The 27,149-nt window shown below is 40.4% G+C and overlaps 1 protein-coding gene across 3 annotated transcripts in view; it reads right to left on the reverse strand.

The window, feature by feature from the left end:
- Nucleotides 1-27,149, reverse strand: part of ECPAS (Ecm29 proteasome adaptor and scaffold) — a 59,895-nt gene that overhangs the window by 10,108 nt on the left and 22,638 nt on the right. For all 3 annotated transcript variants that reach the window (XM_074532734.1, XM_074532733.1, XM_074532735.1), the window contains 23 exons: nt 26,541-26,664; nt 24,090-24,170; nt 23,165-23,396; nt 22,538-22,629; nt 20,674-20,808; nt 18,541-18,706; nt 17,962-18,134; nt 17,396-17,497; nt 15,508-15,631; nt 14,452-14,597; nt 13,463-13,517; nt 12,648-12,762; nt 11,655-11,720; nt 11,294-11,411; nt 9,387-9,554; nt 8,450-8,529; nt 7,588-7,693; nt 6,910-6,957; nt 5,837-5,958; nt 3,252-3,402; nt 2,407-2,472; nt 646-735; nt 84-150 (listed from right to left, as the gene is read on the reverse strand). In XM_074532734.1, the coding sequence (XP_074388835.1) occupies nt 84-150; nt 646-735; nt 2,407-2,472; nt 3,252-3,402; nt 5,837-5,958; nt 6,910-6,957; nt 7,588-7,693; nt 8,450-8,529; nt 9,387-9,554; nt 11,294-11,411; nt 11,655-11,720; nt 12,648-12,762; nt 13,463-13,517; nt 14,452-14,597; nt 15,508-15,631; nt 17,396-17,497; nt 17,962-18,134; nt 18,541-18,706; nt 20,674-20,808; nt 22,538-22,629; nt 23,165-23,396; nt 24,090-24,170; nt 26,541-26,664 (2,627 nt within the window). The remainder of the gene's footprint in view (nt 1-83; nt 151-645; nt 736-2,406; nt 2,473-3,251; nt 3,403-5,836; nt 5,959-6,909; nt 6,958-7,587; nt 7,694-8,449; nt 8,530-9,386; nt 9,555-11,293; nt 11,412-11,654; nt 11,721-12,647; nt 12,763-13,462; nt 13,518-14,451; nt 14,598-15,507; nt 15,632-17,395; nt 17,498-17,961; nt 18,135-18,540; nt 18,707-20,673; nt 20,809-22,537; nt 22,630-23,164; nt 23,397-24,089; nt 24,171-26,540; nt 26,665-27,149) is intronic.

Raw genomic sequence — 27,149 nt, forward strand, 5'->3', positions numbered from 1 at the left:
CATTCTTGTGCTAAACTCAAGGGAAGAAATATCACAGCAACAAAAAGTGCCTTTAAATCCTCACACTAAGAGGCAAACCTTACCTGAATAAGGTGTTAAGTCTTGAGGGCACTGTGTGGTTAATGACACAATTACACTGGCACAGCCCCCCTGGAAGATTGCAAGGGAAAACAAAGGTAAGATAAAACAGTATTTGCCACTGGTTATTCTGTTAATACTTGCTGTGGTGCTACCTGCACTTCTAAGACAAGATCTACATCCAGTGACCTCTGTTCTCATAATCCAAGATCAGTAAAAGTAGAAGCAGTAAAAGTTTGCAAAACATGAATGACAGGAATTGAAATAGGAAGTGAAAAAAGACCCACAGTCAAGATGGATGATTCTAGAAGATTTGCAGCAATTGAAGACAACCTTCTGCACTCATGTGTCACAGAGCACAGCAGCCATGTAGCCTAGAGGAGGCTAGGGCAGCGCACATTCAGTAGAGTGATGTAGTGGAGTGGGGCTCAGATGTCAAATGACTCCAGTATCTATCAACCCAAGGTGTTGCTTTAAAAGACATGGTCAAAGGAAATATATTTACATTGACACTGCTCTATACTCCCTTCTTCATTTCCAAAAGAACTATTAAAACCACAGACATACCTTTGTGCCAAGGCCAACTCCACTTTTGATCAGTTCACACAGCCGAGGGACCAACTCACCGAGGACAGACACATCCAAATACTGCAAGCTCTAGAGAAAGGCAAGAGACAGGGAGAGAGAGAAAAAAATTAAAAAAAGAAAAACGTAATGATGGTAACTTAAGTTGGTGTATTTCTAGCAGAGGCTGCCTCAGCACTGCTGGCTGGTCCTGATCTGAATCACAAGAGCTTGCTGCACGATGAGAAAAAGCCCTCATGAAGTGGATTCCACCATATACAGATTCTCCTGTCTCACTTCTCTGTTGAACTGACCTTGCTAAAACTAGCATTTGTTGCAATTGATGTTCTCTGGCACTCCAACTCTTCAGGAAGCCTGAAACTAACACACATGTGAGAATGAGATGCAAAGGAATCTGTATCTTAGGACAAAACCCAATATTTTCCCAGCTCCCTGTAACCAGGAAGCAACAATATATCCAAACTAGGGCCAAATATATCCAAAACTGGGCCTCATGTTACCAGCACTCTATGTAACACACTGTTTCCAATGGAGAGATCCATTTTCTAGCAAATTCAAGGATCAAGGACGTACTAAATGAAGGTAACTTAATGAGCTTCCAAAGTCAGATCAGCTGTTACTTCCCCCTCCATCACTGGTATGGTGAAGGAAATTATCCATATAATCTCCCAGCCAGCCCCAGAATATAGAGGAGGTTGCTCATAAGCCAGGACATCTTCACAATACTCCAAGGAAGCCATTACTACCTCTACCCTACCATACAAAAGCCCACTCAAAGATCAGGGCACACAGCTGCTGCCCCAGGACTGGCAGAGTAGGGCATGGCCTGGAGGAGGGACAGCAGCAGCTGCTGCACGGTTGTACACTTACATGGGGCCTTTCATTCTTGACTGCTTTACACTCTATTTATAGAGACCACTTCACCTGACACCAAAACTCAACTCCACATGTTGTTATGTACAGGAGGGCTTGCTGTTGCTGTTTTTCCAGAAGTCAAAGAAATAAATTGTTCTGGTGGCTACAACTCCCCTAAAACTTACTCAACCCTCAAATTCTCTACCTGCCCACATGCCCCAGGCATGCAATGCCTGAGTAGAAAAGAGGTGCTTTATTTTGGGAAGGTTCCTTCAGAGAACAAGGAGTTCTGTCAGGACAGATCCTACAGCACAGCATCTAGCCATCAGCAACTCCTCCTCCAGCAGCAGGAAACTCTGGTGCCAAACACCACTTGCTGGCAGGGCCTCCAGTGATTTCAGCATTTTCTCTAACCACCTCCACCATGAAAGTATGGGCAAGGCCCACATAGGTATATCTAAGGCATCACAAGGCAATGGCTGAACAGCATTTATGCCTTACCAACAGTGACTATCATCAACTGAAGGCCCAGGTGAGAAGTTGGTTTTGGAGTTGTGGGCCAGAGATGAAAAGACATGCTAGCTAACATAACCCAGAATCAGCTCAGGCCCCATCCAAAGAAAAGCACTTGAAGGATGCCCTTTCCATCAAAGCAGGCAAGTCTTTAGATAAAGAAGCAATCCATCTTACTCCAAGTGGAGCTAAATTATTCACAACTGATCTGAGGGGAGAGTATTGGTGCCATGATCAGAAGTCTGTACATGAAAAAGGAAGTGGACACACAGCCACATGAAGATGTGATAAGAAATATTCTGTAAAGCTTCCATTTTAATTCCTCTTCTTCTAAAACATACCTCACGCTGGAACCCTTCTGAAACCAATACTTACCATGTTAATGGTTTCCATCATGGGAGACGACTTGACAGCACTAAGTCTGGCACTATCCATTGCAGTCTAAAAACAAACAGAAAAAAAAACCAAACAAATCCAAGTGTAAACACAACATGAAAACAGTAGAAAGGACAACAACACCAGCTGTAACTCACTACCTTACACTAAAACCTATTTCAGCTGAATCAAGAAAGCAATTATGCCTACAGACTACGATTGTTTCCTTTTCAGAGACAGACAGATGTTCTAGAGGGAGGGGGAGAGAGAGGAAGAGAAAACAAAGGTGGGAGAAGAGATAAAATCTCACACTGAACTGTTCACATTGTTAACTCCTTTTTCATTTGCAAAGGGATAATCTAATTGAATCACAATGAAATTAGCTAAATTTGTTTCTAATAAATCGGTTTCAATCACTTTCTCAAGAAGACTGTGATTGTTTAATATGGTTATTTGACAACAATTAAAGAACAGAGTGCTGACAACATCCACCTCCAGCCCACAGTGCTACAGCACACCTTCCAATTGAAGTTATATGAAGCCCTGAAGGTAATCTCTTGGAAAGAACAGTGGTGACATTTAAAAAACGGATTACTAAAATTGCTCTTTACTTTTGCAAACATACAGTGGTCTAAGGAATAAAAATAATCCCAATCCTTCAAAAAAACCCTCCACATTTGTCCAGCCATATTGCATGACCAAACTTTTTAGTAACTTATTAGCTATTTCTCTTTGCTTTTTGAACACCTCTCTACCAAATCTGCTATTCTTCTGTTCAATGAATGAAGATTAAATCTTTGTCATCTTTACTCTGTTGACACTTCCCCTGTTATAGCTGCACTTACTTTCTCTTGATCTGTTGCAGAAAAACTCAAATAATTGAGGACTTGAGGCTCCAGCACACTCAAGGATTCCAACAGGGCTGGAATAAGTTTTGGTGCATGAGGTTTCAGCATAGACCCAGCACTTTTACTGATCTTCACAAGAGTGTTAATGCTGGAAAAGGATTAAAGGGTAGGTCAACACAGATACACACAAAATGATCTGAAAAGCCTCTCTCATCTACTGTGATCCAGATAAAATCTTCCTTCAAACAAAAATTTTTGTAATTTTTGCTTAAAAAAATTATTCCCTAGCCCTGAGCTTCCAAGGGATGTTATGTATATTTTGGCCAGAATTGTTTACTTTGACCCTGGAATCACAAAGGGAATAGGCAAAGAGGCACTACTGCAGAGAGATAAGGAAGAAATAACACACCCCTATGTTTTAAACAAGCACTGGGCAAAGTCACCCTGAGACATTCATTGTCTCTGCCTAAGAAAAGAAAAGTTACAATAATCTATTCAAACCTTACTAGTCAGTTTCAGACTGATCACATCTCTCATGCTGCATTTTGACAAAGGGGTTTTATATATACAAAATTAATTTTAAAAGTTCAGGAAATATCCTTTTTTAGAAGCTGTCATGGTTTGAGCCTGGCACAGAGCCAGTGCCCCCCATGAAAATGCCCTCACCCTGGTGTCTGCTGTGAGATGTGACCAGGAATAAGCAAAACAGGCTTTAGCTTAAACATAAAGAACACTTTATTACCTAAACTACAGGGAAATAGGGAAAAATCATAAGGAAAAGAAAAAAATTGAAAACCTTACAAAAACCACTTTCCTCCTCCCCACTACCTGACTTTCCCAATCCGATACATTCTCCCAAAACACCCAACTGCCCAGCCTGGCACCACACTTTAGTATACTCAAACTTCAGTTCATGAAGAGGAAAGGAGTCCTTCTTGTTCCATAGGCTTCCCCTGGAAACACACTGAAACCTCGTGTGCTTCCCTGTCACTTCGGCACCGCCCGGAAAAAGTCCTTTTGCCGCTTGTGACATCTTCCTTCCATGCCCAGTGCTCTCACCACTGACGCATGGACCAGAGCTGCTTTTAGGGTTGTCTTTCAAGGATGCCTTGTCTCACTCCAAAAAGGCACAGTCTCTGCTTTGGGACATCTGTCCCCCCCATATTTTTCCAACCCCCTGGGGCCGGGGGGTCCTCACGATGTACCCTCCTGGTTCTGAGCCACTGCTTCCCCCTAAGTGCAGTCTGTGTCACAGGAACAACTGAGTCCATGGCCACAAGAAAAGTCCAGCCAAAGGGCCACTCCAAATCATCTCTCCCCATTCAATCATCTCCATGTTCTTCGGGCCAGGTCCTTGTCTCATCTCATCTCTTATCTCCCTTCTTATTCAGCTTCGAGGAGGATTAGCATTTTTGCAAGGCCCCAATCATGAAAGAAAGGGGTTAAAACTTTCAGTCTCTGTCTGTCCCGAAACAATGATACTCCCACACGTGCTGCTGCTGCGGCCGGCCGGGCTGCACCCTTCTCCCCCCTTTCTCCTCCTGGGCCGGCTGCTATCACATTCCGTCTCGCCGACTCTCCCTCTCTCTCCCTCCTGGGGGGGGGGAATGGCTGCCCGATGTCTCTTGGGGCTCCTCCACCCTTCCATCCTTGAGGGCCTTCTCACCCCCATCTCTGTCCAGGCCCCGGGCCTACCACGTGGCTGCCCCTCCCCCGCCCAGCAGCAGCGACTGGACAGGGGAGGGTGATCTGACCTCGTCGCCGCGACGTCCCAAGAGAGCCTGCCAGGGGCAGACCTCTGCTTTTTAACCCCTGTGTATTCTCGGAGGTGTGTCCAAACCCCACTGGCTACACCAGGTGCCAGTCTCAAACCCAAAACCTTCATTGGTTTGACCACAGCTTCCCAGAATTCCCACTTCTTCCTGGTCAAACCACCACAGAAGCCTTCTGGCTTTTCTAATAATTATTTTTGTAAAGACCAGCTATCTACTCTTCAGCTCTGAATTTCCCAGGTTTTCTGACCCTCAGTCAAAGGAAAGAATAAACAAGTTTATAAATTGACAAGCATATAAAGTCCCTACCTATTGGAATATGAATCCACCTACCCATCAAGGAACATTGAACTGTTACAAGACATAAAATGTATTTGAACAGTGTGATCAAATGCAGCCACATGTGGGATATGAGCTGTCAATATTCATAAGAACTTGTGAAATCAGACACGGCTGTTTCAAGAACCATGGGACTTTTTGTTTGCAACCGGAACAAATATGCCGGTCTCAAAGGACAGCCTAAGCATGGCACACTGCTTCTGGATCAGTCTGCCATTTGTACAGGGAGAAAATAACTTCCTGCTGGGAACAGAATCCAGACATTTGCAGAGAGGCCACATACTCCCAAAAGATAGGCAGAGTTCTCAGGGCTGCTGTTTAAACTTTGTGAAAAAAGAACTCAGCAGGAAAGCTCTTTTGGGGAGCAACTTGTCACTTCAAACACAAAGAACATTCTGCACCTCAGGTGAATAAGCCTGGTGTCTTTGGTCAAGACCCGACCCCCAGGAACTTTCATAGGGCAAAACTAACCTGAGAGATCGAACTTCAGCAACTGTGCTTACAATTCCTTTGTCTAGGAGGCAAGGGAGCAACACAGCTATTGTCTTCTGACCTGCTGCTCCTTTAGAGGGGTCACACATTTTCACACAGACCTGGGGACAGATGAGAATTAGTGCTGTAAACATGTACAAACTTCCCCCACAGATTTTATTAAAGCACCGTCTCCTTCAGACAGAAAAACTAAACAACAGCAACTAAACAAACTGGTCATGGCCAAGCCCAGGCTCTGTTACACCTTCATCTTCCCTCCACAAGGTAGTTAAGCCAACTAAGTTAAGTCAACTACAATCTACTTCCAGAAAAGGCAAATTCAGAGCCTAGCAGGCCTTGACCTGAATCTGGAAGAACAGAGTAATCAAACAGGACAGCCTGTCTCAGCCAAAGGGACTCAACCATTCCACACAGCCGAGCAGCAAGTCACAGAGGAGAGCAGATTCTGCAACCACAACCTTTCACAACAACACTCTGGAACCAGATCCTCACTTGCAGCAATAAAATGTCATGCACTATGAAGACTGTGATTTCAAACACAGTACTTTAGATACCCTGCCACCCATTATTTTTTCAGAGGATCACCAAACAAAATATCAAGTGTGTACTACACCCAAAAAACCTTGTCAGTAATAGCATCACAGAGAAGTCCATACACAGTTACTCTGTTTCATACCAGTGACGTACCACCAGGCTTGGTCAACTAGATCAGTCAGTCTTGGTAAACTGTTGAAGTTACAGTAAGTTTACTTAAATCCCACCCCCAAGTAATGAAAAAACATCATCGGAGGAAAAACCCACAGTTTATCATATCCTTCCTTTGCTTGTATAGACCTTAACATTGCATTACCCTCAAGTAGCAGGACTTCACTAGCATCAGTAAAAGTACAGGGGAGTGGTGATGCTTATTATGATTGCTCTCTAGGGCAGTCTTTCACAACTGGATCTTATATTAGAAATCCTCTGAATAAATATAGTCTATGGTCACCCCTGACATCAAAACCATACATGCCTTGTCTACATGTACATATGACAAAATTGTAGAGTTTTACCTTGCTTAAAGTTTTTAGGGCTAATTCTGCCGCCTTTCGCACAGTCTCCTAAAAAAAGAAGTCACCAATTACTTCTGTTATTTTTATTCTTCTAGAATTAGAAGAATAATTAGAATTCTCATTATTAAAATAATTAATATTAATCAATAAGCATTAACACTAGAACAGACAAGGCTATCTTCCTGGCCAGTACTTAATAGAAAGTAGCAATATTTTTAGAAGAAGGTATTAGAACGTTGTTAAAAGATGGATTTGCTCCATTTCAGTATCTGGTACAATCAATACATTGGCAGAGCTGAAACCCGGAAGGACCCAAAGACTCTGACGTCACATATCCAAGTTCAGCACACCATATATCACCATGTATCAGTTCAGCACACTAGAAGTCCAAAATAAAAGTTAAGCAACTAATCAGGAATTCTTTTATATCAAGGAAAAATCTCAAATCATCTACAATAAGCCCAGCCGGAATGAAACTCAACACTTCAAACATAAAGAGAATTTTCAATGTTGCAAGGAAATTTTACTTTCAAGGAGCATGAATTTCTAGTCTGCTTAATACTCACAACTCCCACTGGCTTCAAGCTCACTTGTCAGAGAAATTTGTCTTTATACACCTCAGAGCTTGATCACTGTACTGTTTGTTGAAGATTCCTATTCAGTTCTCAGTTCCATTACCTTAATGTCATCTTGCACTCTGAAAAGGACTTCCCAAATCTCTGGAAGCTTGTCTATGACATCATCCAAAGGTCTTCCTCTTAGTAAGTCATTTAGTGCCAGACAACTGCAAACAGGGAATTTTATTTCTTTCACACAGTGTTCTTACTTGATATAGGTGTATATATTCAGATATCCTTATAAATATGAATAAATAGTTTAAAGAAATGAAAATTGTTTTGCACTCCTTACTTTCCCCATACACTAAATCTACTCTGTCACAAGAATGTCTCCTTTGGCAGAGAAAAAAAATGCTCAGTCATTCAGGAAAAACTTGAAACATATGACAGGAAGTAAAAAAGGCTGCCATGGTGAAAACTGCTACTGCAAACAATCCAGAGACAAAATTGTTTTAGTCTTCTCTTCTTTAAGCGTACAATAAGAAGAAATAAAAATGACATGAAGTATGGAACTGAAATTAAAATGGAGGTTTTCAACACAGCATAGCTACAAACCATTAAAAACAAAAAGTAGTATGGCATCCTGCTGCCAAGTACATAACTGTCAGATTGACAAGGTTTCTAAGAGAAAACAGTATTCCAGATGTAAGGATAGGCAAGAACTAGTAACCAGAAAACTCAATTCTTCAGAACATGTTGTTTAGTGTAAAGCAACATGCAATAAAAAATTTCAGGCAAATAGCTTCAAGATTGTATCATACTTCCTAGGGCACGCTTGGAAGTATGAGTACAAGGCTGGGCTGTATCCTGATGAAAGGATATGTCCTCTTTTCCTCCTCAACCTCTTCTGGTTAACAAGTTTACAAAGAACAAGAGAAAAGAACTGAGTTCAAAGACAAATCTAATAGTTTTCCTAGCAATACCTGGATTCTCTGATCCTCCAAAGACTGCTGGTTAAGTTACTGATCAAATCCTCAAGAATTTCCTTCATGTACTTATCAACCTGTAATTAATAAAAGGAAAAATCATGAGACAAGTACAGCTATGCATCCTTCTCCAGTACTCTGTAAGAAGAGTCCTCTTGCACAAGACAACCTGCTTTCAGACACATCAGATGAACTAATGCTTGCCAGTGCTGTGCAAACTTTCTCCAACTGCGCTTTAGACACACCTTTCTCTGCACTGCTTGAGTGCTTAACATTGTCAAAGATTCAACAAGAAAAGTCCCCTATGGCCTTTATCAGCTGAACTGTTAAAATGTAACACCACACATGTATTTACTCAAGAAGCAGTTGTGCTTTAATGAGGGATTAGAGTGAACAACTTTACATTAAGATCAGCTTTCCTAGAGGAAAAAAATGCAAACCCAATTCCAAGCCTTGCAGAACCAGAGCAAAGGTATCTTATGAAAATCACTAAATACACCTGGGAGAAGTGCTCCTCAAACATATGGAATAGCCTCCAACCATGAGCTTCCTCCCACTTAAAATCTGAGGAACTATATTTAGACGCTCTTCCTTTAGGAAGGCAGCTTAGGCCATTCCTGAAAAACTTATCATAAGCAGCATCAAAGCAATATCACAGTGGAAAGACCCCGTTTTAAGTAAATCATAAGTTTTAATGCTGGCTGCACAAACAAGGTCAGCAAAATCCGTTCATGTACGAGAGAGAGTGCAAAACCTTTGTGCAAGCTCCAAGCTCATCCATGGATTTAAACACCTCCTTTCCAGCGCAGTACCTCACCCCTTTCTGCACTGCCCCTCCTTTCACAAAATGCATCTGTCTGTCCCATGAGGATCTCCAAGACACTGCTGGCTGGCAGCAAAGCCCCTTGCCAGACTGTACTTACTGGTCACTCACCATGGACTTGTCAGTGACCAGAGCATTCCAAATGCTGGTCATTGCCTGCCGAATGCCCAGGTTGGGGTCAAACTGGTAACGGTAAAGCCGGGGAAGAAGCTGGGGCAAAAATGGAGCCAGTTGCTCTCCAGCCTTGGCAGCTATCACATTGAAACCAAAAGCTGCTCCCTGAAATAACAACAAAATAGTATCTGTTGAAACATCGTTCACTCACCCAGTTATTGCTCATGGGCACAACACAGTCAGAGGCAAAACCAACTGACATAGTTCAGATTTAGACCAGACCAAAAGGTCTAGAATGGTACTAGAATTAGCCCATCCTCACTGTTACAGTAACACAGTAATCTCACACTCAGCAGAAAACATACTACTTCAAAACTTTCCTCTAACCTTACATTCAAGATACTGATTGATCTTATTTGCAGAAATAGTAGTGGTGACTTAAAACTATACAGATTTAAATATGTTCTTCAAAACGAGATTCTTTGTTGGATAAACTGGTGAGAGTGGGCCACTGCTTCCTTACAACTCAGCTGATTTAGAAAAGTTAGAGTAACTCAGGAACTGAAAAACTAAAACCAAAATAACTTCACCTTATTTCTAAAACCTGAATTTTCTGGGGATTATAGTTTTGCATCTGTCCATATTTACTTTAAACTTCAGTATTTTTCTATGACCTTTTCCTTCTCCAACACTGTCCATTCCACTGTCACTTCTAATACAGTGGAACTGATGCTTGCCTGTGAGGTCCCACGAGATTTGGCAGGATAGCCCAAGAAGAAATTACTCAATGAAGGCAGTGCAGTGACTGCATCTAATAACCGCCTGTTTTCTGACTTGCAGTGTGAAAAGCTGCCACTCAAAACCCCACACTAGGGACTTCAAAGGACAGGATGTGTTATTTGGGTTAATCTAGAAAACAGCAATAAAGACACATTTTCAGTTAGGACCACTGCCATGAAAAGCATGAAGCTGCAGAAAGTGTAAGGAAATGCAAGGCCTCCAAGGCCCTGAACAGCATGCCCTGTTTAGCTCTTGAGGGGGGTTTAGAGCACAGATTTCCAGATGTCCCCTTCAAATTAAAAGATTTTGCAAATTTTTCATATGCCAAAGCTCAACCCACCCCTTCTGAGTGGATTTTTTGGACTCATCTGGGCTGGAGAAATTCCACAAGCGTCAGGAACCTAACTATGCTCCCGTGCTTTTGAAGTCACGGTGCTGAGGGAGGTCTTGAGAAGTGATGAATTGTCAAACTCTGGATGAGAGTTAAAGCTAGGACTTGTTTTTTGCACTAAGTGGTGTTGTCAGGGACTCATCACAAGTTCTTCCATGCTTCTGTGAAGCCAGTGAAGAGTCCCCACATAAAAGCTCTGAATAGTACACCTAAATCTTCAAGCTCATGATGCTCCTTTTTTCACCTGGAAGTGGATCCAACAGTATTTTGGCTTTGCTAAAGCTCCCAGCTGTTTTAAAATATCAAAACTTGAGTTAAAAAGGGATATTTTTGACAACAGTGCTTTTTAGCAACTTACTGATTACTTTTTACTCCGCCCCCTTAAATAACAAAGATCACTTTCCCTGGCATCCAAAATTTCATCCAGTTTTTAAAACATTATCACTGTTCAAACACATTAAGGATTGTCCTTCTAAGCACACTCAAAAAACAATAAAAGGATGTCAGATAATTCAGAGGGAAATGTAGGATTTTATGAATACTCTGATACCAAAGTTTTAAGAATTTCAAGCAATCCCAAATTTTTTTCTCAGCCTGCTAAATTTGCCTTGGACTATACCAAAGCATCAACACATGCAGTTATTCATAAAACATATAACCAGGAATAGAGAAATGGATTGTTGTTTACAGAGTTCAGAGTGGGAATGGAAGTTGTATGAAAGCAGAGCATTACCTTCCGAGAATTCCACATGGCATGATGGTTGGCCAGATTCATGAATTTGTACACCAGGTCTGGCTGATTGAGGTCACTAGCCAGTGAACAAAGCTCCTTATAGGTAGAAAGACCTTGACTTTGAAAAGCAGAAGGGAAATCAGTGTTCGTATTTTTATTTAGACAAATGCTACAACACTAAAGCTATATTCAATTCACATTGTAAAGCAGGAGAGAATGGTGAGTAACACGGCTGTATTACACAGAAATAGTTACAGTAACTTAGAGAACAAGAAGGAACAAAATGTCAGGAAGCAGATTTTGTAGCGAATTCTGTTTCAGCACTGACTGTGTCTCTGTCAGAGACTATCAGTAAACTTACCCATCTGGGGTTTTACTCAGACCTCCCTGAAATACCACGGTTTCTCCAGTCATCTCATGTTTGGCTCTGATAGAAAAGAAGTCCAGTATCAGCATTACCAAACTCTACAGGTGAGTACACTGCATACTACAGAACAGGGAATTTTCTTTATTAACTCAGCAGCTTCACATTTTTTCAGTTCCAATCCCACACACAGCATACAGGTGGGCAAAGCTACACACACTGCAAGGAATGTCATTAACCTATATCACGTGTAATATTAAGGAGACATTACAGCAAGTGAGAGTTTTGCTGTGCAAAGGTAGAAAGTCAAAACACTGAATGGTGACTTTTTCGTCCTGTCCAGACATGAGCTATATAATGGACAGCAAATCTGTACTTACAAAAGAAATAATATCATTTCCATCCATCTTATTTCTTCCTGCCTACCACCAATGAATCCCTACACTCAAAGCCTAGGTTTCTATGATTCAGTGGCCAAACCTACATCAGGTTAGGCAGGAGAAGTGTATTAAAGAGCATTTCCAATACTGACCAACATGATCTCTAGCCATAAGTCTTGTAAGACCAGCATTTTTCATACTAAAGCTGATAAGAGATCATTAAAAGCACTTCTTCGCAAAAGGTGCATTTCAGCACAAGCAAGTCACCACTTCCACAACATCACAATGTGCAGTTGCTGCAAGTGGTCATAGCTCTCTGCAATTACACAATGCAGCAAGTAGCAAACCTAAGTTAATCCCAGCCCATTTGAACCACTTGAATCAGGACTGACACATTATTTTGAAGCTTTGCTGAGTGGAACAAAATCAAAACAACTTCAGTCATAAAATACTCTAAGCCGATTTAAGAAATGTTCAGTTTAACTCTCTGTGAATGGATATTGGCTTACCCTTAACTCCAAAACATTTCTTTCCACACAAAAAAGAGGCACATTTTTATTCCCACTAGACACATAAGAGTACTCTCTCACTGTGTTCTGAATTCATGTACCTTTTCCCAGTCATAAGGGTATCAACGAGCGTAGTGACTAGCTCTTGCTGATCCTGTTCACTTCCTAGTTCATATATCAGCCCAAGACCTTTTGAAGCAACATCTTGACTAAGCTCTGCAAGAGATTTTACCAAGCAAAATTCAAGATAAACAGTACACAAATTCCAAAAGTAAGGTTCAATCAAAATCACAACATAGCAAACACAGTTGTGTTGCACACAAACTTTGCATTCTGAAGCTGCAAATTGTTCTGAAGGCATAAACCCCTTCAAATTAGGTGACACCTTCACATAACTATTGTTACTGCAAGTTTTGAAAGAGCAGAAGGAGTTCCAAGAGGCATAGGTATTCTGACATGCTAGCGGCACCTGAAATCAACTGTGGTAATACTCTCTTCAGCTTCAGTGAGCTTTGCATAGGCTGTTGGATGCCACTCTTTTCACTAGCTGCCATGGGTAGAGCTGTAAGCCAGAATGTGCTAGATTGAAGAGGTCTCAGTATTTCTGTTCATGCAGAACTCTGTGATATACATCCTGCTGCCCAAAACAGAGCTGAAGTAATACCACTTCTACTACAGTCTGAAGGGGTAAATGCAGTGTGCTTTTTAGCCAAACGCACAAAAAAGTTGTGCTTCTGATCTCTGCACATGTTGCCTAGAACAGAAATCATTCCTATCAATATAAGAAATGGGAAGTTCCTACAGTCATCTTTTAATGCTGACAGAGTGTAGTTGACTATATGCCTGTTAATAAATTCCCTCCAGTCTGCTGAATGCCAATGAAAAGACACAACTTTTAAGATACAACAGTACTTACCATCACTATCTGACAGAATTGAAACAAATGCACTTTGAATATCCTTGAGATGAGACTGTAAGATAAGAAAAGAGGACATTATTTTGAATCCTTCCATTGGTCTCTAGGCAAGTTTCTAACAGAGGCTACTGTATCAAAGGAGTGCCCATTTGAGCTACACTTACGACAGGAATTGTCCTTGCTTCATATAAGGCAGCAATGCATCATAAATCTGGATTGCAGCCAGACGGGGCTTTCCCCATCCCCAAACTGGTGAGCTTTGCCACCCCCCAACAAGGTGCACTGTTTAGATAAGTACAATATGGGGCAATGTTTTATATATAAAAATTTACATTTGCAAAGCAGCTTGCCTCAAAGCTCTTTATCAATACCTGTGGAGTACAAAATGGTCACTTGATCCCATCGCAGTCCATAGTAACTCTATGCAGATAGAGGACATTTTGGTTGGAATGTTTTATGTAGTCCTTGTATAGGACTTTTCACATTTTCTCATTATGGACAAGCACTTTAAATATAAAGTTCATAAAGTGTACCAAAGATAGCACACAAAGCACATTGTAACTGCTCTTGGGTACCAAAGATAAATACCATGAAACACTTAAGTTCTGCTCTCCTTCTGCTTCCCCTCCTAGACCTCTCAAATATTATTCAAATATAAATCCTAAACACTATACAGATACCAAACTCTTCCTCCCAAGGGAGGATGTAGTGGTACTTCATCTTACAACAGCTATTTACATTGAGATTACTCTGACTTGGATGGAAGTCAGATCTTTACAAAGGTGACAAGCATCCTTGTTCATCTGCCAGATCGACTGTTCCTCTAGAAACAAAAGATAGGCCATGTCTCAAAAACCTCTCAGTAAGGACTGTAGCAGCACGTGGAGAAAACAGACAACAGAAGTGAAGGGGAAGGAAGGGAGAGAAACAAGATGAGAAGCAAAAATAGGGACAAGGAGCCAGTGTTAGGAAAAAGGCACATTTCTTACCTTAATTGCTTTGTGGGTGCTCAGCTTTTTCACCAATGACAGAAGCCAGATGCAAGCTGCCTGTCTAACATGTGGGTTGGGACTGATGATGTGCTTGTTCAAAATAAGGTCTAGGACCCAGGGCACCACATCATTCACCTTCAAATCTATATGAAAATAATAAAGGTGGAGGAGAGGAACTCTGAGAACTGTCCCCACCCATTTAAATGGAAATAATGCAAAACCTAATGAACTCAAGAGTACTCATATGACACCTTAATCTCTGCTTATTTACGAACTCACTGGAATCACTGGGAAAGTAATAATAGTAGAATAAATAACAGACATGTAGAATCCTCCTAACTCTTCATGAACATGTTTTAGAGCCTGTGGCCAAGAAGAGGTACCATTCACACTGCCTAAGACTCAGGGCAGAACTTATGTTTTTGTTAAGACTCACAGTTTCTGGAGCAATAGCAAGGTTTAATTTTTACCACATGCTCAGCTTTCTGTACACTGCACATCTAAGATCACTCTCACAAAATTAAAATGTTGTGTTTGCAGGTATGAGACTGATATTTACAGTTGCCTGATTTGAAGCTAGCCTTTCGTGACACTTGTATTTCAGAATCTTACAGAATCTTAGTTATTTAACAGAATTTCTGCATTTACTGCATGTAAATTTCACTTAATTGCATCACTTGCAGTTATTGGAAAACACTTGCAATTTGATTTTATAACACTATTTTCCTGTTCAAGGTTTAAAATGGTATTTTTAAAGATTTGTGTATTAAAACTCCAAGACTAACTCAACATGGCAAACAAAAAAAGAAAAAATCAAACACAGAGCCAAAGTGGCAATGAAGTACATAAGCAGCTATTTAAACAGCCCACGAATGAAGTCTTCTGCCCTCTGAGCAGACCGACATGATGAGGTAAAACAACCTGTATATAACTACAAGCACAAAACCTCTCTTGCGTATTCTGTTATAAACCAAGCACCACAGAAATGAAGCTTTGGAGCTAAGTGTTAGCCCAGACATTCCCCAACGCAGCCCCTGCATTAGGAAGACCTACCTGAAGGGGGGATATATTCCTCCTCTGTGACGGTCCACGCATCCCGCGCAGCCACTGAGCTGGTTCCAGCAGCAGCACTGGTAATAGCTTCACCAACAGTGAACTGCAGCTCTATCTGTTTGGCCTGAAAAACACATCAGAGCATCACTGACAGTACTAATGAAGCATACACCAAAACTTCTGGCACTTAATCCACAAAACCACAGCTTCTCAATCCCAGTCCCAAGGTTCAGCACTAATTTACAGTAAGATCTGGTGAGCTTCTGAGACTATGTGGCACCTCAGACCCACTGAAGTTGATGGAAAATGAGGCAATGCCAAACTGTCTGACATGCATGATAAAAGCTAAATATCCACATTTTTTAAAAGCATATCTTTGACAAAGTATTTACTAGTCTCTGCAAAAGCTCAACTTGGTGAAAAGAAAGAATTCAATAGAATGAAAATAAAACAAAGTTAAAATTATGCTGATAGTGATTAGTGAAAATTACTACGGCTTAACTATAATAGGGAGCATTGAAAGAGTCTCCTGTAATTCCATCCAGAAGCTGATGTCTTAAAAGACGCAGAAACCTTTTCTTCACATTAAAATAATTCAGATGGTACTTGTTTTGCTTCACTGTCCTCCTTACACTATCTTCTGAGCCTTCAGGAACAAGATATGCCACTTTTTTGTCAATACTTATGATGAATTTTATGTTATAAGAACTGGTTTCCATAACTGCTGAGTACCTCCTAGATAGTTTTCCTTATGATCTAGAAGCACAAATTGCTCAGGCTCCTGGAGAATTAAGCCCTTAGCTTCCTGCAATCTAAGACAAATAAGTTTTATTCAAGTACACCTTTTATAAAGCAAGTTGTAAAGTCCCCATGCAGTTACAGGGGAAAACATGGTACCTAGAAACATTTTTTGTTGTTTGGGTACACAGTATTCTCAGTCTTTTTAGTCACCTAAGTATAGTGATAGGACAAGTGGTTAAATGTTTCAAACTGAGAGTAGGCTTAGATGAACTATTAGGAAGAAGTTATTTACTGTGAAGGTGGTGAGGCACTGGAAGGGGTCACTCATAGCTGCCCCAACCCTGGCAGTGCTCAGTGTCAGGCTGGATTGGGCTTTGAGCATCTTGGTCTAGTGTGAAGTGTCCTCACCCTGTCAACAGTAGAAGGGTTGGAACTAGATCACCTTTAAGGTCCCTTCCAACTCAAACTATTCTATAATTCTATGGTTCTTGCATGTCTGATCAGATCAGAATTGGAGCACTCAGCAAAGCAGGCCTGTCTGATACTCAACAGCCATTTCTAAAATGCAAAATCCTATGTCTGTATCAGCAAGGAAGAAGGGTACTAAAAAAGCTTTTTTTATTTAATTTTGTTATCTAGCATATTGCAATATGTATAGAAGCTCTGAAGTACTGTAAAAGAATACTTCAATAATAAATTTAGACGGACAAGATATATATATATATTTCTATAAACTTCCAATTCAAATGAGTTGTATTAGCTAATGTAGCTCAGACGTATTCATATTACCTACTTTCAGGGTACTTTTGAAGGCCAAAGTACAGGCCTAAGGCTTCAATAATATAAGCTCTGGAGATTTTAAATATACAGTGTACAAAAAAAAAAATCTATAAGCCTCTTAGAGGGGAATGAGTATTTGTTCAGACTGAGGCAGAGACCTGGACTAGAAAGTTTTTAAACTGTGGCATAAAGCCTTGTACCAGCCCCAAGCCTATCTCTGCTCTCTATTTCAAGGCAGTTTTAAAAAACCCAGAGGCACTTTTACAGAAAGTCAACTCCCTTTGTAAATCTGGCTCTAGAGTACATAAAAAGCACTCAAAGAGAAATATTCACTGTAGTACAGATGCTAATACACTGACGGTCTCACCTCCACAGAATCCATTAAACCCTGCAGCAGTAGCTTCTGGTGGGGAAAATCTTCGTCTCCCACTGGGAAGTAACCTAATGTTTGTATTGCTCGTTCCTTCATCTTAAATATAAACAAAAATAACACCATCATATAACCTTCCTGTAAGTCCATAAGATGCACTTCAAACCCACTACTTCTCACCCTTGCTGAAGTTTCACTCAAGGTATCAGATATACATGCAAGCAGCTTATTAGATCAATCAGTGCACCTCTTTTCCAAAGCAGATCAGAACAAATGTCCTGTTACCTTTGAGGATTATATGCAGCTAAAAGAAGATATTCCCATTTTTCTTGAATTAAAATGAAGACTATTCATATTTTTATCTCTACGCCCCTAGTTATGACTATAGAAAGCACAAGTGATCAGTGCTAAACAATATTAGAAAGACCTAGACCCTAGCCAACAAAAGCCAACAAAAAGCCTAATTCCTTTAAAAAACAAGGCTGAGTTTAGCATGTAATACATATACCTAGTGAGCATTCAAGAAATGAAGAGGAATCACACAAACACTACAAAAATCTTGCCTTATTTGTTTCCTTGCTGGAAGGGATTCGAGCCAGTAAGTTTTCAACAAGTTGCAGCTTTGTAAATCCTGTTCCTTCATTGGGGATTGGCAAGGGGCCATTCCTGCCAATCTCTCCAAGAGCCATACAAGCACCCACCACAAGGAAGGGAGAGGTACTGTCCAAAAAAGAACCTACAGGGAAAAGTAAACCAGGATGACTCTGATTATTATTTAGCAGTGGACAGGCACTTGTATTTTACCAATGCAAGAAGCAAAGCATTAATCTCCTCTACAGTTGGTAGGAAGCATTATGTTAGAAAAAAATGGGAGTGAAAGGAGACATTGAGAGGAATCTAGGCAATAATATCACTCCTGATTGTACTCTGTTGGTTTGCAAGTTACAAAGTCCACCTAGGTTTTGCTGAAATGTCCATACATCTAATCAGATTATATTTTTACAAGCTGTAAATTCTATCACAAAAATTGCACTCAACATTACTCTGTCTATGGGCTGAGCATCTCAGCAAAATACTCAGCCTGGGGTGGACTAAAAAAAAACAACTGTTACAATGCAGCAAAGTCTTAGGCAGGAAGTTACCTATTGTCTCTGTTGTCGATTTTATAAGTTGTTCTTGATCCGGCATGACTGAAGTGTTTGGCTGTTCTATGTCACGTAGCTCCATTGTTCTAATTTTCCTTTTGGCCAAGTACCTTCCTACTGTAAATCCCAAAGCCAACAAGGATCCATGTTGGACCTCCGGGCTCTACAGACAATACCAACAGTGCAAAAAATCTCATTTTCAAAGTAAGTAACACTTTGCACAAAGCAATGATTTAAAAACACATATGGACAAGCCAGAAGGTGCCCTGAAGAATGCAGAGCTCTAACACATAATAAAACAACAGAGAGTTTGATATTGTTAGTGCTCTCTGATGAATGGAGTTCTTTAAGATTCATTAACAAAACTTGAAAGAGATCTAGGAGGACAGATTAGAAATTTATCACCAGCACTCACATTCCTAAAGACACCCTTTGGTAGCTAGACTTAAAAAAAAACCCCCAAAGTACATTGTTTCTGGTTAAAAACCAGACTATATTCAGACTAAGGGGACAAAATGTACTCTTTGGTAAAAAGCAGTCAAGGGTAATCGCTCTACATCTGCTCTACATGGCTAAGAATGAGTTCAGACCTGGCCCATGCTGAAGGCAGTGCCTCTACAGCTTGGCAAGCCACAAATCGTGAAATCTAATCAACACAAGTAAATGTCAAGAATACCAGTTTCTCCAAGGCTGATTTGGTGCTGGAACTATTTAATGACCATGTTTATTCCTGTAAGTGAATTCTAGCAAAAGGATTTTGTGGAGAAACAAGGCTGTGAGACTCAAATGCTACCTAACTGGAAAAAAAAAAACAAAGGGAAGGGTGCAGGATCTTAAGCTTGGATTAGCTTATGTTGCATTGGTGCAATTGTGGTACCACAATGGGATCTTCAACCTAGCCTGGCCACCCGGAACTATTCCTTGATGTGGTCTCACTGCAGCAAGCCAGCAGAAGATGGATCCTCCTCCATCTCCACTTTAGTTATCCATTCCCACTGCAGTCCTTACTGAGACACTAGGATCATCACCACTCCTAGGTGTATTCAATGGTTTTCAATTCAAATGGTTTTGTACAGTAGCAGCAAGTCAGAGCTCTACCTGACTCAGACTCACAAAGGCATGGCAACACCCTGGGTTTTTTTTCTTTTATGTTTCACATGGGTGAGAGGGGCTGAAAGCAGTGGGGGGTTGGGACCCATCTACACAGACTTCATGACTGCAGGAGTGTGTGCCCTACACAAAACTGAGCAATGACATGGCTTTGGCTCACACACAGAGTTTTCACAGATTCAAAATAAATTACATTTGCTAACTACAACATAAAGCAATCAGCACTTCTTGTCAGCCTGTTACCTGCAAAGTAAAATGGTGGCCCTTTAAGTCCATTAGAGAGACTGATACAAAACCATTTTTGGGAAACAGAACCTGGAAACACTACTGCTTTCCCTCCCACGCAGGATTCAAGACACACTAGCACAGAAACCAGACCAATTTGTTTTCAGGACTCCTTTTCCCTGCTCACAGTGGCAAAATGGAGAAATAAGGATAAAGGGAGGCAAAAGGAGCTGCTGGAGAAGGGAAGACAGGTAAACCCAGCATATAAAGACACAGCTGTGGAGGCCTGCTGAGCAGTCCATGTGGGGCAAGAGAAAAGAAGGCACAGCCCTAACACAGCATAAGATCCTGAAGTGGTGAGGACCCAGTAGGTGACTATGGCTTAGGAGGGAAGAGCTGAACATTTAACAAGTTAAAAATTTTCTTAACTCTGTGAGTGTTCAGGAGTAAGGAACAGGCAAACAGTCTGAGGTAGGTAGTGTGATCCATTACCACTCAACGGGATGTGGCTATTTAGCTGGCTAAAACTGCTTAAATACATGATGGTGCTTTGCTTGGGATGCGCCTCCATGAAATCCTCCTACTGACCTTAACAGCTTCAGGGATTAATTTATTTAAAGATCTGTTGCACTCACCTACAACAAAAATCCCTTCTCACCATCCAACTGGAAGCCTGTTAGTTAATTTTACACCCAGATTAACGTTAATACATCCTGGACACATGGTGAGATTCAAATATCCTATCAGTTACATGACATGAGAAAAAACAAGAAGCAGACAAAGGAAGGTAGTTACATGGCTGTCTTTTGTCATCTTGATCAGCTGCTCCAAGGATGCCCTAAGCTCATCTCCAGACATGGTAGACAGCACTACAGAATAAAACAGGGCTGCAAGCTCACGCATTTCCTCTTTGTTGGTGTTCATCAAGTTCTGTGGGAGTTTAAAAAAAAGAAAGTAAGCCATAAAATGTGGAAGCAGCTTCTTACTTAGTCTGTTCATAAACACCTTCAATATACAAAGACAATTGTCATGGAGATACATAAACAGTTCTTAATTCAGAAAGCACACTTTAAACCAACAGCATTATCACTTAATAAGAAAACACAGCCCTCAATTCAACAAAGCGTTCATTACACACTGAGCACTTTGGTGAAAGAAGACCACTAGCCATAAGAGGGCCACCCACCAGTTGTGTGCCAAAACCATGCACATTGAATTCTTGGCTGAATTTTGTCTTTAGCTAAGAGCTTCCAGGTTTTGCATTCATAGTGTGCTAAAAAAACCCATACCCTAAACCACTACACTTTCCCTGAGCTGCTGGAGGCTACCAGGCCGTCTTATTAATCAAAGGGAATTTCAAAGCCTGAAGAAGGTTAGCAATTCAAATGCAACAAAAAAAAAAGTCAGGAAATCACAGTTCTAAAAGCAAAATTACCCAATTTGAGATCTTGCATTGTCCAAATAAGTTATTAAAATTTAAATTTTGGAAGCTTTGGGTAATTTGTTAAGACATAATCTTACCTCTACCTGCAATTTGATGTACAATGCAACACACTCCCATGAAAAATTCATACCCAAATCTTTGAGTGCCCTTGGCTACCACAAAGAAACCAAAATGAGCCCACACAAACAAACAAGAAATAATCCTTCAGGGTCATGAAATGTATTGTTAACTTCAACATAGCATCAGATCATATTTCTGACTTTTAACAAACCCCTCAACCTGTTTGTTTCACTTGACAAGGCAAAACCACATGAAATATGATTTACAACACTATTTCTGAAACTCAGTACTATCAATAACTACCTCTAGAAGCTTAATTCTGCAAATGGACACTAGGCCAAGGACAAAGAAAAGTTTCCTACAAATGATGAGAAATACTGAAAAGGGCAATGTTTTTAAGTATTCTCCTGGGCAATTCATACCTGCACGTAAATGAGAAGTAATAACCTGCATACAGCGTAATGCAGCACAGATATCATCAGGAGAAACTATTAGAACACATTCTAATACTTTTTAATACTTGACTAAGTATTTGTTTCTGCCAGATTGCCCCAGTGAAAGCAATGGCAACCTGTAAGACCTTCAAAAACCCTAGGTGTTTGAGGCAAATAATGAAAAAGCAGAGAGCTGCCTGAGGAAAGAATCCAGTGAACACAGATTTTCCCTTTGGCTTATTCCCAAGCAGACTCCAATGTATGGGGTTTTTTTAATCTGGGGTTAATAAATAGGAAAAAAACATCTCCAGAGGAAGGTCCCTGAAACAACTAGGGATGTAACTAATCTGATAATCTGAGAAGTCATTTAATCTTCCCATGAAAACATTCACTCTGTCAAAAATGTGAAGAACATTGTCTTCAGTTTTCTTCTGCAGAGAAAAAAAACGGATGACTATACCTAGGATAGCTGACAGACTACCTAGAACATGTAAGTGAATGAACAAAAACAGTAATGTAGAAGAACCAAAAAATAATCTTCCCCATCCTGGCACATCAACATTTCATGAGGTGCTGACTAGGAGTAGAAATACCAGATTTCAAATCAAATGCATGTTTGGAAACAACACACCGTTTCATCATGGGAAACGTGCCTGATTTTACTAATGCCAAATTCCATCCATCCCCCAGAAAAACACCAAAAAAGGGGTTCTCACAATACCTTAATCCAATCCATTTTGTCTACAAATCTGGCAGCTAGTTTTTCTGGATACACTGAAACAACTTCTAGAAGACAATACATGACTGGTAAACCTAAACAATAATTAAAGAATAAGGTTATTAAATAGCTCTAGTATTTAGAATAATGTAACATTCAGTTCTAAAAAGACGTAAAGAAGTATCAGGGCATTTCAGGCATTTATTTGTAAATCACTAGTAATAACAAACAATACAGAATAATAAGGTATATTTCTCAGACATATTAGGATTCTAATAAAAGCAAACATTCTAGTAGCAATTCGCTCAAAATGCATCCAAATTTAGACTACACTTGTGGTAGATGGGCTATTATCAGAGTGAGGAAGACACAACATTCTCTGGTGAAGAAGCTGTTAAATACAATAGCTTCACAATTTCACACTATTATGTCAACTGATGCTACAATTTTACATTTACGATTTCTCCCACCTACAAAACAGCACAGAAGAAAACAAGTTTAAATGAAAGAATATATAGTCTGTGTTTCAACTCTATGATTGCTGAAGCCAAGTTCAAAAAACAAGACAACTCATTTCTAGTAGGAGAAGACACTTATTTCTTCAGGATACTGCTGCACACAGTTTCTTACCTCCAACACCAGCTAAGAGCTGCTGAAGAAGGCCAATATATATATGTACAGGGTTGGTTTCTGCACTTTTTGAAGAGGAGGAGGAGGAAGAGGAAGGTAAGTGGTTGCCAGACATGAGGTTTCTTATGTAACGTCCAATGGCTGGAGCATGATCTTGCATATCTGCCAAGCTCTGTGAGGCTGGCACCACACCGGCACTGTGAGCAAGACACATCCGCAGATAGAGAACTATCTAAGTAGAGAAGATAAAAAACACAGGATCTTGAATGCATAAGCACTTGAAAAACCATGCAGGAAACAAAAGAGCAGAGAATATACTGTACTCAGTGCAGCCAAAATGGATTTTTTTTTTCTTTTATCAAATATAGACAGAAAAGTTAGCATAGAGACAGGAACAAATATAAAGTGTAACAAACCTTAGGACCACTTGCCTGACAACCCTACATCACTTCCTAAAGATTAAATCATATACAGACTTTTGGTTTATCACCAGTTGATGTAACTCCTTGCAGGAAGTTCAGCCTGTTCTCTATACCAATTTGGCATGTGTACAAATGCAACCCGACACATTGCTAATAGAAATCTCACTTCCCATCTCAGTTTGTTTCTAGAGATCACTGGATCCTGGGATTCTGTTAGGAAAAATGCCCCAAGGAACATAATGGGACCTCTGCATAGGACTGCCTGTCTGTATCTAATGCTACTCCATTCAGTGGAGCAACTCTCTTGCGAACATTCCTCCCAAACCCCCCATGACAATCTTGTTTGGACTGCCATTTAAGGACAAAAGATGGACAGTTAATCCTAACATCTGTTTCAAAGAATTTTAGAATGCAGGGTGACTTATAGAACCTGTTAGCTTCTTAGACTGTCCTCTAGATAAATAGTGGTACCCATATCTGAAGAAGTAAAACCAGACAATTACCTCTCCAAATGTGGCAGGATTAAAAGGTAACGCTGCAGTTCCAGTCATATATTTAGCTGGAGTTTTCATTCGGTGAGTGGCCTAAACAACAGAACATTAAGAGTGGACCATTCAGACACATAACAACAGAGATGTTGGAAAGCTCAGTGAAATTTTGCTGATATGAGTGTGTTAATCCTCCACTTAACAACTGAAAATGTGTAACAGCTCTGTAATAAAAAGGGCACAGTGTACTTGGTAATATCAGTTCCATCTATGTCGAAGTGAGGGAGCGACCACCTTTGTTGATTTCGCATCTGACTCCGTTTATTCACTCAATCAGTCACTTTTTATAACCGTGTTAATTAAGTTCATGCATATTGCAAAATCTGAGCTCCTGACAGGCTGCAGAGAAAACTTCAGCTCCTCCTTTTGTTTACAATACCTGAAGTTAGTTTACTGAAACCAAGATCAGTGTTCCCACCATGATATTAAAGGTTCTCAAAACCTTCATATCTATTCCCAGACTGGCCGTCTGTTCCCAGTAGCAGCCAAGGACAGAACAGTCTGAGAATCTTGTTGTTTATATAAAAGGTGGCTGAGAACCTAATTATTTACAGGCTCAAGCCTGGGAAAGGCTGCTTTACAGCAGGCTCCTATCTTTCTTTAAGGCATGCTTGAACCAGGCTCTCCACACATCTACTTTACACCAATTCAGAAAGTGAAAACTCTGAATGCATGAGAGAGAATAGCAGGGGAGGCTGAAGGAGTACAACATTCTTTCTTCCTTTCAAGAAACAAGAAGCACTTAAGAATTTTAAAGTGAAGTACCTCACAAACTTCCAAACTCTGAGCCTCCCCCTGACAGGCAGCCAGAAAGCTCTGAAGTGGCAGCTCTGCCAGCAGAGGTGCAGAGCAGCCACGCTTCCCCAGTACTGGGAGGTGGGTGCCCTGAGCTGCGCCAGCCAAGTCTGGGGAGCCTCTCAGACTGAGAGAGACTCGAAGGATCTTTCTACTTGCTATATGGAAGGCTGCAGCAGCAAGAGAGCAACTCATATCCATGTAAGTGTTAGCTTTCACAAGCAGAAATATGCCAGCAGAAAAACATCCAAACAGGAGGTTTTAAGTGACACCCACTGCGACACACTGCGAATGTTGCAGAAAAGCAGTATGTATGTATTAAACAGGCAACATGCACATCAATGTGCATGTCAGTCAGGCAGCCTTGTACCTGAGTAAACACACAAAGCAATCACAGAAGAGAATGACCTTTAACATGCCATGATCTTTTGCAATGCTAATTTTATTGACATTAAGAATTATTAAAGAAAACCTGATTTAGTGAACAGACGGTGACTCCCCCACCCATACCCAGCAGATGGGATCCTACTCTTTGACGTGTACTTTTTTTTTTAAAGGAGAGAAGGATCATACTAAATCATTAATTTTTCATCTCAGTCAATTGTGTCAAGTAATGCATACAAACTTCTCAAGCATCTCCAAACGTCACAGATTATTGATAGTATGTGAAAAATCACACTTTGACATAACTAAACAAATAATTATACTGCCAGGATTTTTTATGCATCTTCAGGACACAAAGATCTGAAAAGCACTCAAAAAACATTGTAATTCCCCCATGATTGAGGGACTCTTGCTTTTGTCACTTGTGATTGAACTATACTGATCCAAAATTATTTAGCGACATTATGAATGTTAAGGAAAACTTCAAAACTATAGGGCAACAGAATTTAAGAGTGTTATCTAAAACTGAACCTTGGTTTCCTAATTTTTTTTATATCTACTTAAGAAATCAGCATTCTGGACAAAAAAGCAAGTTTTCTGACAGAGCTTCAAATACTTCAGAGTATTAGTAGAGTACAACACCACCAGAGCATATATTTCAAAAGAAATCTCTAAGGTGTAAGCATTCTGCTATCACAGATCTCACGCTAAATCACATGTGCTTCAAAATTACATACTTCTGACATTTTTTAAGAGGTAAGCTATCATAAGAAAAAATATTGTCAGTGACTCTCCACATGTCCTTTACTGCTTATAAGCATAGTACAGCTACTAAACAGAGGTGTGTAACACAGATAATATTTTAGCCAAATAGAAAGTAGTCTTCTTGCACCTTCAGAAACTGTGTTTGTAAAACATGCTGGATTATACCCCTTGAGAACTGGATTCCTCATTGCAGATATCAATTGCACAAATTGCAAGAAAGCAAAACATTCCCTTTATTAAAAGTTCTGTCTCGCTACTTAATACTCGGATCTCTTGCAATCACTGCCAGCAGAAAGTGATGACGAGTGGTAATCTTGGCAATGAAATACTATGCGTGGTCCTTATTTTGATTTTCACTAATTTTATTCCTTGGGGCAGCTGTAGGAAGGCAAGACCACACCTATCACATGCCTGAGATTCACATATCTATTTGTCATTTATACTGTGTCAGAAGCACTGTACCTTGTCTTGAATGTAATGGACCATTTCAGGGAAGGAAGGCATCTGCTTCCCAGAACTCTCCTTTTCATTTTTTCCAGAAAATGTTCTCAGTACTCGCTGGGCTTCTCCATGTACCTCCTCCCGCCTTTCAGAAGAAAAGATGAGAAACAGACATAATTTGCACAGAACAAAAAGCCTTTAATGAGCAATAAGATATGTTGGGAAGCTGAGGGAGAGAGAGCCATTTTTAAATGAGAAGTGGGGGTTTTTTTGGTTTTTTTTGGAAAGAAAGAGAAAAAAAATCTTCCACTACAACTTTTAATATTTGCTTATTTTAGAGACAGGAAAGAAAAAGGGGTAGTACTGAGTGCTCTCTGCAAAACTGTCTGGATGAGCTCACTTCTATTCCTCCTACATCCTTCTAGGTTTCACCATCAGTTTCTGGTTCCCACATCCTGGTTTTCCTATCTGCTACTTCTCCCTATCACTTCCTGTAGTCAAGCTTCAGCTGCCACCTACTAGATTTATCATTATCTACTTAACAATAGATAACTACTCCTGAAACAGTGCTGACACTGCAATGACAGAGCTGGTTGTTGCAGCTAATCTGCTTAGCTCTCCTTAGTTATA

This window comes from Zonotrichia albicollis, chromosome Z (assembly GCF_047830755.1).
Source record: "Zonotrichia albicollis isolate bZonAlb1 chromosome Z, bZonAlb1.hap1, whole genome shotgun sequence".
NCBI classification, from domain to species: Eukaryota; Metazoa; Chordata; class Aves; order Passeriformes; family Passerellidae; genus Zonotrichia; species Zonotrichia albicollis.